This window comes from Bactrocera latifrons, unplaced genomic scaffold (assembly GCF_001853355.1).
Source record: "Bactrocera latifrons isolate USDA-ARS-PBARC rearing strain unplaced genomic scaffold, ASM185335v1 scaffold_34, whole genome shotgun sequence".
In the NCBI taxonomy this organism is placed as follows: domain Eukaryota; kingdom Metazoa; phylum Arthropoda; class Insecta; order Diptera; family Tephritidae; genus Bactrocera; species Bactrocera latifrons.
This window is the reverse complement of record NW_017536979.1, coordinates 1,483,396-1,495,125: the sequence shown is the minus strand read 5'-3', so window position 1 is coordinate 1,495,125 and position 11,730 is coordinate 1,483,396. Positions and strand designations below refer to the sequence as shown.

The following is an 11,730-nucleotide window of genomic DNA, read 5'->3' as shown; positions in this document are numbered from 1 at the left end:
ATCCATTCTAGAAGCGTATATGATCAACACAGTATTCGACATTCAATAGATTCTTTGCTACTTCTGAACGAGTATAGAGAAGAGTTTGTAATGGATCGCGATGTGCGTGTTCTCCTAGTAGATAATTACGAGAGGATATGGAAAGCTACTGGTTTTGTTATCGCCAATAATCAATTTCAATACTACCGAGCGTTTTTTTAATCGTGATTCCCAAAAAAGGATTCGGAGCTAGTATTAGAAACTTGACAACGAATGAGGATAATATTGGGTAGTCGAAAAAATCTTTTCGTATTTTGTTAATAGATGTCGTTGCAGTCGTATATCTCCAGTGCTACCATATATATTTGGAAAGGTGAAATTTTGAGCTTCATTTCTGGAAATTTCGAAATTTCGATTTATACTGATGGAATGTCTCTGTTTGATTAGAAATACTAAAAGACTTTTATGACTGCCCAATATATGGAAATATATATATAGTTCATAGCACATTTGTATGAGGAAATTTTTAGGTCACGTACACTTTCCACAAAATTGGAATTAGTCTAATTTTTCCTCAAGAGAAGTGACTACTTAATATACCCACATCTTAGCAAATTGGCATCACATAATGGTTTAAAAATGTGTTCTCTTTACATTAAACTATGCACTCTCGTACAGATGTTCCATATTTAAATGCAACCGTGTTCCTGCGTGTACAGAGATGGGTTGCAAAAGGGTTGAGCGCACACATTAAAAAACGGTTAATATTTATTTATTTTATCATAGAATTTCCTTAGACCTATGTGAAATTTACTAACCAAATTAATTTAAATTTTCCGCCCATGACAAAGGTCTTACGTTCTATCTTACGCCGTGCATATTTTTTTTAATGATTTTGCATTGACAAATAGTCTTGATAACCAAAGGTAGCACTTTCAACCAGTAGTCACACTCGCACCAATCACAAGCACATACGCGCACCCTCCCGCATATATTCTATGCACGTATGCGAGTATTTCCTTCCGCTTGATATCGATCTCACTTACCGCTTCCGCCACGTGCCCAACGAATCCATTTTCCGCTGACGAAATGCCGCCTTGCGCTGCATGCCAATGGACGAGCGTCGGAAGCGGCGAAGGAGCGGTGCACCGCTGTTCGTCGAATCGACAGTATGACTTGATTCAGACTCACTGCCATCGTCTGCATCCTTACAACGGCCTCCACCACCATCAACGTTGTCGTCGGCGTCGTCGTCGTCGTCGTCGCTGCTCTCGTCCTCGGACTCGGTTTGCTCACGTACGGCATGCAACAGTTGCTCCACCGACATCGTGTCGCTGTGGCTACTCTCGCTGTCGCCTTCGCAGTTCAGATACGAAATAAACATTGCTGCAGCCTATGTCCACTAAGGGGATTGCGATTAGGTACGAGTACTAGTACGGTGTACTCACTGGCAGGGAGGAGCGGGGAACTAAGCCGTGGTAAGTTGGTAAATTCGTGTATTGGCAAGCTTCAAGTTGGTTGGTAAGTTTTGTAATGTTGTTGTGTTTTAGTTGTTGGCCCCGGTGTCATGTGGCTAACACTTGTTGTTTGGCTGAACTCAAGCACTACAATTTAATGTGCGCTTTATTGTTTTCTTTTTTGTTTATTTGTTGATTTTTGTTTTTGTTGTTGTTTTGATATTTGTTTTTACGTTCCGCCTCAGCTGTTGCTTAGTGATGTGGAGTTTGCACTTCGCACATGTTCCACTAAATTCTTGTCATTATTTGTCACTTGTTTATTCGTTCTTTTATTTATTTATTTTTATTTTGTGTTGTTGTTTTTGATCTCTATCTGTTTTTTCTGTTTTATTTTCACTGGAAAGTCATTTAAAATTCATTAATTTGGTGGCAGTCAGACTTACTATTCACATATTTTCTCTTTTCCGCACTTTTGACAAGGTCATTTATCGATGTTTGTTTTTCTCACAAATTTTACGAGTATTTATTCGCACACATTAAGCATTTAGTTTTGATTTGTCTAGTCTATGTATGTATGTGCTATAAAGGTGTGTTCAAAATAAAAACCGTGTGTGCATTAGCCACAGCAACATTAAATAGAATAGTAATTTAGACCCGGGAAACACCTGTTTTGCCATGTCATTTTTGTTACCGTTATACAAGGTGCGAGACAGATATATACATATAGTATATGCCATAGATATTGACAATAGAGCGTTGTGCGATATTCTTGGGCGGAAATCGAAAGTAACTATTGCAGACATTACCAAGGGTAAGGGGACCACTTTTCGAAAAGAAAAGCGATAGGTAGGGACAAGGTCGAATTATTAATTTTTATCAAAAATTGTATTTCTGATTTGATTTCTATCTTATTATAGCTTAGGACAACGTTTGAGGTATGATTCGTGTATTTGTACCTCAGAAGGTGAGAGTACAGCGCCATCGCCAGTAAGTTGTTTGGTTACATTTTTAGCTGTACAAACATTTACGAAAGTGTGTTTGCATATTTGTCTGTCTGGGTTTACTGTAATTACATCTTATCAACACATCGGTCTTATCACCACCCACATTATCTATCACATGCTTAGTGGACGGCAATATATGCAGATGCCACAGCGCCGCTACGCAATTGCAATCACTGTGTTTCCGTGTCTGTTAAATTCATTATTCTAGTTAAAGCTCTGTTGTGTCTCTGCAATCAGTTGACTCGAGACATTTCGAAATACAAATTTCAAAGATTTCTTTTCTGAGACTGCATATTTCAGAACGAGTGAAATGACCTAAGATTACTCCCCTTCCTTAACCCCAGCCGCATCGTAAATATCGATTCCTCTGGGTTAAAATACTGGAAAGACCGCGAGTAGATTGCTTGCGATTTGCCTTCGCTTAATTTGCTGCTTAATGCCGCGTTCATAATTGCGCTGGCCGTCGAGCAGGGAAAGGGGCAACAACAACAAGCAAAGTGTATAATTCGTAGTGGAGTAGCTTGCCATTCATCCACGAATGTGAATGCTGTCTAATCAACGAAAATAAATAATGATTGCGTTGCTCAAACAGCAAGCCAAAGGAATTCCTCCGGCGTCGCCCGGCTGTCTGCTAATAAAACTGAAAATAATTACTGGAATTCGTTGCCTGTTTACTTTAACTTGTTTTTTTCTTAATGAATTACACAAATATTCGGACATATGAATAAGAAGGTAGCTTGAGGCACTTGCCGAGCCATTGATTGGAAATTGAGATGACCTGTTCAGTGGAAATACAATTTTTCCTTTCTTGGACAATTTTGTTTGGCAATGGATACTTATACTTACCCAAACTTTCGAGAAAAGATGTGAAACACTTACATATTTATGCTTTGGTCATTGAAATGGTTTTCGTGAATATTTTGCTACGTTCCTAGCATAGACATTACGCGTACATTTGAATAATGTTCTTTTAACGACGGAATGATAACCAACGGGAGATTCATTACTGAGTTCAATACTTCCCATCAGCACACAATCAAATTGCAAATCATTACTTTCTATTGTTGTTGTTGCGTTGTGGTGCATCCCTGCCTTTTTGCCATTAAACACATTGGTCGAAATGGTGAGAACAATTTATTGTTTGTTTTGAGACTTTTTTCACAGCTCGTTCGTTTGTCGCGACCCACCTTCAACTTGACTCAAACGCACGTCGCTTAAATGACAGCGCAATAAGAGCGAAATGTCAAAATGACAATTGGTGCGTTTGTGCGCGTTGTTTGCCAAAGCAATCAACTGCGACGCATCGCCGTAATCGCTGCCATCGCTTTTTTTTTGCTCTGTTCTTTTTTTTTTTGGACAAAGAATTGACTTTATGCCAGCCAGCGTTTTGTCTTTGTTGTTGTTGTGGTTGCGAATGCTTTCGACATGACTGACACGATAGGCGGCAGTGTTGTTATTTAGGCGTGTCATGTGCGTCACAAAAATACTCGTGCGTACGTATACGCACTCACACAAATACGTGGAAGTAAAAAAACGCGAGACGCGAAAATTAAAAAAAAACAAGAAATGCTAAAACACAGATACATGGGTGTTAAATGGAAAAAAATATTACTGAACGTTTTTGAATTGAGCTGTTCCTCTCGAATTCGAGTTTTATTCGTCCGCCTGTGTTAGCCTGGTATTTATGGGTGGGCGGTGAAAGCATCAGCAATGTGCGAGTGACAGTTTTGACATGCTCTTGGCTTGTCCGCCCAACATTTCAGCCTCAAATGGCCTAGGCTTGTACCAGAATTGGCTCCATTTAGAATTTGCTCTTTTTCTCAAAATTTCTTCTGACACCATGTTCCGACGCTTATCCTGCCAAATTGTGTCTATGGAGTGCAGCAGGCATATAAATCCAATATTTCCTTTGGGACGAGCTTATTCATATGTATATACATATATGTATGTATACAAGCACACATACATATATATATACATACATATGAAAACATACATATATTTATGGGAAAATGTTGAAAGAATTTTGTATTCTCTATTTTCAAACATTTAATTCACCAGCAATAAAAAGTAAAGCATATATTTACACACACACCTATTTACATATGCACATGTAAGTGCGCACTTTTTCATTTGCGTCAGATTAATTTTGTCTTCAAAGCAAACTGTTTTCGAATTTCTAGAGTCGATTATGCAACGGTATTTCGTAGGCTTTCATGAATAATATATTCTTCTATACAAATATGTATACGTATGTATGTATGTACTATGTGCTCAAATAGATTCGAATGGATGTCCTAGTAGATACATACATATCTATGTAGCTTTGGTGTATTTGTTGCATTTAAAGTTTAAAAAGCTAAATTACTCAGTTTTATTTGTTGCTTTTTATGCTCAATGAAATGAATTGAAAAGAAAATTAGTTAGGGGCTCTGTGATGAATTGATTAATTTTGAAATCTTGTTTTAAAGCGATTCATCAGCACATCGAATTGATAAGAGAATGTGTGTGTTCTTATTGATTAAACGAAAAGGCTTCATTGTTTGAAAATAAATGTAGAGGATATGACGTTAGGAAGAAAACAATGAAGAGTTGCATAATTAAAGCAACAAAAATAAAATCTGATTTTAATAATCAAAATATCTTCAGACAAGAATGTTACAATTAAAAATTTGTTTGACAATTTTTTGTTAAATTTATTTTCTCTTGGATTACTTGGAAAGTTTTCTAAATAAATCGGTTCCCAGGTTTGCTGACATAATTTAAGGTTTAAATGGTTTTTAATTTCGCTCCGAACGACTGAAAAACATTCATGGTAAAGTACTGAAATATATTTTTGTGAGTTAAACTTGTGACATGTGACCGGATATGAACCCAAGATGCGCCGGTTGGTAGAAACCTAAGCTATATATGTATATGCGAATATTATATACAAGAATGTATCTATATACTACTTAAATAAATAATTCAATAATTGTTCCACTTGTTAATTCTACAGATATGGTTGCGAATGTCTGATTGTACGCGCAGGAAAACACGTAGGCTTCTTCATTACGTTGTCTTTCCACAGTGTTTTACTTGTATGAATAGTTAATCGCTTGAATTATTTGTTGTAGCTTAAGTGTTTTCCCCCGTGATCGAGATAAATATAGCAGCAAGAGGTAATACATGAGTGTATGGGTGTTTGTGCGCCTGGAACCTGGAACAGTGGCCTAATGTTATTTGTCAAAGAAGAAATTAAATAAACGAAGGTTGAGGGGTATAGGTATTACACTCGATAATAGCGTGGTATTAAAAATATACATATGTCGTAGTTAAGCTAAGTATGTTACTTTGTGCATGCAAGGGGTATTTAATAATGAGAAAGGGATAAGAAAGATAATGAACCCAAGTGTTGAGAAATCTGAAACTGCTCTTGTCGAAAAAGGCTTAAGGAGAGAAAGTGAGAAACAGTTGACCTAATCTTTATTTTTCTTCCTTTAAGAAGTTGTAATCGCTTATCTATTTATGAATGCCTCTTTCACATAATGAATGACGGCCGGCTCTTCCACAAATCCGATGTAAAATACTTGGAACCCGTCAGACACCAAGTTTTGAATGGTTGTTCACAAAACACAAAACTGTTTTTTTATACGAAGTATTTTCATTGAGATTGATTGATATCATTGGCATCTCTGGGCTCTAGCGTCACTGTTGACAGTCATAACTTTGAAGTCGTAGATAATTTCTTCTATTTTGTAGCCAGCATTAACAGCAAAACCTCGAAATCCAACGCAGAATAACTCTTGTAAAAATACTCTTTTGACGAACAAAAACAAAACTCTATGAGTCACCCATTATTCCCGTTCCTCTATATGGTACAGAGGCATGGACGATGACAACATCTGATGTTGTAGCGGCAGAATTCTGCCGTTACAACAAAAACAACAACAATAACATCTGATGTGTCGACGTCACGAGTTTTCGAGAGAAAGGTTCTGCGAAAGGTCAGCTCTGAAAGTATTCCACGCAGTACCCGCCAGGGGAAGCATAGGAAGTGTCAGAGCCCATAGTACAAGTTAGGAAAGTTCTCTGAGCGTAAGCGGTGTCTCCCCAGTAAAGAAGTGGTTCGATTCGCCACTCTCCAATTCTTGGTAAATCGATTTCCGATTCGTTGTGACTATATTTTCCCCATTCAATGCATTTTTCAGTGGTAGTTCAGATAAGTACATCAGAAAATTCTCTAGTAATAGCAAATCAATTTCGATTTCTTCTCAATATCAGTTGTGACATAGTAAAATAGTGTCTGTACTTAGTGGCAATGTGCAAGTAGTGTCTGTTCTTAAATTTTAAAAGAGCACAGCTTGTCGCTAAAAACTAAATTCAATTACCAGCGTTCTGCAATTATTGCCGCTGGCCATTGGCATACAAAAGCGTGGCTACATCCAACACCCCGCCTTGACTCCCTTCGTTACTTCCACGCTTGTTATTTCATTTCGTTGTTTGCCTTTGTTATCGAAATTGATTTTATGTTTATTATCCCAAATTGGCTGCGAAAATTAGTTTGAGCAGTTTTACCGTTTATTAACAAAGAGCAGAGTGAATTTTGATTTTTTTGTAATCGGATATAAGAGTGGTTGCTTGAAAAACATAATATTAAGCAGTATCTTTATTGCCAGAACGTAACCATAAAGCAATTTAAAAGCATGTTGGCTGATTTTCGTGATTTTAGCAACAATTTATCGTGCTCTATGCGATGAATAATTAAGTACTAAGCAAGCTCCGCAGGGCAAGGACACCAGAAACTCATTGCTGCTCTACTACTCTTTATGTCCATGTGCCTCTAAATTTTATTAAATTCATCTTGTTAATTTTATTTTATCTGAAGTATAGCGAGCACAGACGTGGCGAATTGAAGTCGTCACTTACACTACTCAACAAATCTAAAAAAAAATATTAGCTAAGAGGCCAATGTATTATAGTATTTGAGAATTTATAAGGATAATTTGTGTTCAAAAATTTTATACTTAACAAATCCCAATATTTCACTTAACTAAATGGTAGTGATTTGATGCCTACAACCCATGACCATGACCACAACACAAATAATTACACGTGTTAAGACAATTTGTATCATCATTTTCGATTTTAGCAACCCGAAATTAGCAACGAACAACCGCTAATAATACCGTCGCAAAATCGCTATAAACTAGTGTTATTAGTCCGCCACGAAATCTTCTAATTTGCAACGCACTTTGAATTAAATATTCGATTACGAAACTCATCAGGCTAAAAGCTACGAAAGTGTGTATTTAAAAAAGTAATTAAATTAATTTACGAATTCTTCGACGAATTATAAATGCACACGCAAGCGAAATTAATTTCACCTTGGCAATTCGACTAACCCCCTAGGCATAAGCGAGTCTCCGTTGATTATTTATTTGGCAATTGAGAAAAATCTATATTAATTTTGAATTGTGCTTATGCAAATAACGGTAAAGGTCAACGAATTCGAGAAATAATAAATGATGCCGTAAGATAAATTGTGAATATTAGCGAGATTTCAGCGAAATGACAGCCTCAGCGACAAACTGATTAAACACTCTAAGCACTGAACTCGATGCGTAAACGGGCAGACAGTTTGACAAATAGCAATCTATAACTTTAATATGCTATTAACGACAGAAGAATTGGAGCAAACGCGGCAGATAAGGCTAAGAACGGCAGAAGTGAGCGAAAAGTGAGGTGAGAATAGCTGTTGGTTGCTGACGATGAAGGATTTTCAGCCGAAGGATTTTTGTAAGAAATAAGGTCTCACCCTTTGTGTAAATTCAGTCGGATTCTAGTCTCTTCTACTGACTTCTAACAAGTGAGTTTGTCCAAAAAAAGTAGAAAACTTGGCAGACGGAGCAGAAAATGTTAAGATTAAAGGAAGAACAATTTTAAGCTTTAAATTCCTCACAATGCGTCTAAAATAGTACTTTGATTTTTAATGCCAGAGATACATATATGGCGATAGAGTAAAGTATGCAAGGAGTAAGAAAATTTCGGGCCTTAATACGCATATAGACTTCTGTCTCTGCTTGCATATGTATGTGCGTGTGTTTTTGTGTTAAAATTCCATTAAAAGTCACCTGAAGTCTGTGCCCGTTCACTTGTTTTGAAAAACATTAAAATTCCTAAGCGGCGGTGTAAAGAATGGTAAACCGGTGCGCGTTTATTTTTAGAAAATTGTTGTTATTTTTGTTTAAAATATTTCGTTCTGCTTTCAAAGCGAGCAGCTTGCTAAAAACGTTGTCGTAGCGCTCACATGAAAGCTATAGCAATTACAGCATTAAATTGTCGCTGTCGTCTAGTCCTGTCTACGCTGTCGCCGCCGCCACCGACGCTACTGTTGCTCTTGCCAAACTAACACTCAGCACGAGTTATTTTTGTTTTTGTTGAGCTTTTCGCCAAAATTTTGCGTTTTCCACCGTTTGACACTAAAAATATGGTATCGGGCATTTCGAATTTAAAACATGTGGTGTTTTCTTGTTGACTTATAATCGCAAGAAATAATTAGTATAGATGCGCATAGCTACAAACTTACTTATGCACATATACTTTGTATAAATATATATTATGTCGTAGTACGTATAAGTAGAAAGCATGTGAAACGCTGACAACGTCGCCAAATCGTGGCGGTAAAAATCACTCGTAATTGCTTTCTAACATATACACACTAGAGCGGGTCGATTTTTTTCTATAAAAAACCGGTTGAGTGAAATGTTCTACAAATCATTCTGAACAACTTTGTCGTTATTGACACCACCATGAATTTTTTCTTTCTGGACAAACTGTCCACGCCAAGTTTTACGTGGAAGTCCTTAAGAGACTCATGCGAAGGGTCAATCGGGTCCGACAAGACATTACAGCCGATTGGAAGTTGCACCACGACAACGCCCCGGCTCACCTTTCATGTGAACAGCTATCTACAACCCAGTGTGGCCCCGGACTTTTTTTTATTTCCTTACTTGAAAAGGCAGATGAAAGTAAAGCATTTTGAGACTCCACAGAGGATCCAAGCAGCATGCACCTCGACTCTCAAGGCTATTCCAGAGAATGCCTTTCGTGGCGGCTTCATTGCTTGGATATTGCGCTGGCAGCACTAAAACACTAATGTTTAGAACTAAAGTCTCTTAGGCAAAGTTGTTCAGTATGATCTTCATACGCGATTTTTTCGTTTCTTTGGAACCCTGTAGATGCATCCGCTCTAATACTCTAATATACACATACATATGTATATGAGTATTTTATATATACTATATATATATGTATATGTATGCACATGTATTTATATGCGTTCAAAAATTTTGATTTCATTTTTGTATTATCTTTTAAATATATTTTTATATTTGTGGTATTTTGTTGAAAAAGCTTAAGTCGAGCTAAGCTAAAGTAGGCATTGTTAGTTGAAATTACATTTTGGATCATTACTTCATCCATTATTAATAATTAAATGAAAAAAGGAGTGTCGAAAAACTTAATTCGAATAAACCAGATAGTTCTTATTAATTTAAGTTGACCATTTCAACAAAATGCCGCTGTTATGATTTGCGCATACAGCAGGGGGTGGAATGACACAGAACAGGTGAAGCTCTCATTTGCGATTTGCGCCTCACCAAATATTAATATTTTATATTTTGAAATTAAAAGGTTTACAACATTTTCTGCATTGTTTGCATATATTCCAAATTTATAAAATCGCCACAAATCCAAAACTATCCCGACCAAAAAAAGCAATCAACGAAATGAGGCCAAAATAATAGAATTGATAGTTTTGCCAAAGAAAATAAATGTCCATCCACGACATCACAAATAAAGCTGAAATCTTGGCAAAAGTAGGACTATTCACATAAATTACCAAACAAAATTAGACATATTTTACAATTAAAAATATATGGAAAAGTCGGCTTTGATATGCTGCCTTTCATTGGAGGCACACTGGAGCACACTGCGAAATAAGTAGACAAATCGAAAATGGCAAAAACAAACAGCGCAACCGCTCGGTGCAGTGTAAAAGAAATATTGAACAAATTGCGCTGGGCAATAAAGAATTAATTTATAACAACAAATGCTTTTATCTGGCGATGCCGAGCGCATTTGGCTGCCAATTTTGCGGCGGTTAACACAATTCTCCTACAGTAAAATTAATTGTTTGTTTTGTATATTTTGTCTGTACTTTTCATGCTGGTGAACGCGCTAAAAATAATTACTTTTTATAGACGGTGGTGGGATTTTAATTATATTATCCATTGGAAAATAGGTTATCAGCGGTGACTCGATGCGAATAAGAGAACTTCAAGTACTTTTAGCCATAAACCTTAGGAGACATTTACTGAGTATTGCTTTAGGCTTACAAGGATTTTTAGTCTTGGTATTTTTGGAATGGCATATAAAGTTTGTTACTGGGCAGCTGGTTACATCACTGAAGATGGCTGAGTAGATATCCTTGAGAGGAAACGTAATTTGTTTTTACTCTCGGAACCTCTTGCCTACTTAAAATTTGTTTGTAATGCCTGAAATTAAAGCATATAAAGTGATATATGTCAAAGCGTCAGGATATTGAGATGGACAGACTTTTCTCTTTTTATACCCTGAACAGGGTATATTAATTTTGTCACGAAGTTTGTAATACCCAGAAGAAAGCGCCCTAGACCCTATAAAGTATATATATAAATGATCAGTATGTTGAGCTGATTCGATTTAGCCATGTCCATCTGTCTGTCTGTCCGTCTGTCTGTATATATACGAAGTAGTCCCTCAGTTTTTAAGATATCGTTTTGAAATTTTGCAAACACCATTTTCTCTTCAAGAAGCTACTCATTTGTCGGAACTGCCGATATCGGACCACTATATCATATAGCTGCCATATAAACTGAACGATCGGAATCAAGTTCTTGTATAGAAAACTTTCACATTTGACAAGACATATCCACGAAATTTGGTATAGATAATTTTCTAAGTCAACAATGTAATCTCCGAAAAAATTGTTTAGATCGGCTCACTATAGCATATAGCTGTCATATAAACTGAACGATCGGAATCAAGTTCTTGTATGGAAAACATTCACGTTTAACAAGATATATTCACGAAATTTGGTGTAGGTAATTTTCTAAGGCAACAATGTAATCTCCGAAGAAATTGCTCCAATCGGTTAACTATAGCATATAGCTTCCATACAAACTGAACATATAGTTACTAACATAAATGCACCTGTGAAGGGTATTTAGCTTCGGTGCAACCGAAGTTAACGTTTTTTCTTGTTTTTT

At 36.6% G+C, this 11,730-nt stretch overlaps 1 protein-coding gene across 5 annotated transcripts in view; it reads right to left on the bottom strand.

Annotated features, from left to right (window-relative positions):
• The window catches only part of LOC108971338 (eye-specific diacylglycerol kinase), a 65,427-nt gene that overhangs the window by 23,257 nt on the left and 30,440 nt on the right, over positions 1 to 11,730 (bottom strand). The window contains exon 2 of one of the 5 annotated variants that reach the window (XM_018937326.1): positions 1,026 to 1,832. The exons of the other annotated variants lie outside the window; for them this stretch is intronic. Coding sequence (XP_018792871.1) covers positions 1,026 to 1,363 — 338 coding nt within the window. The 5' untranslated portion in view covers positions 1,364 to 1,832. The remainder of the gene's footprint in view (positions 1 to 1,025; positions 1,833 to 11,730) is intronic. 5 annotated transcript variants of the gene reach the window in all.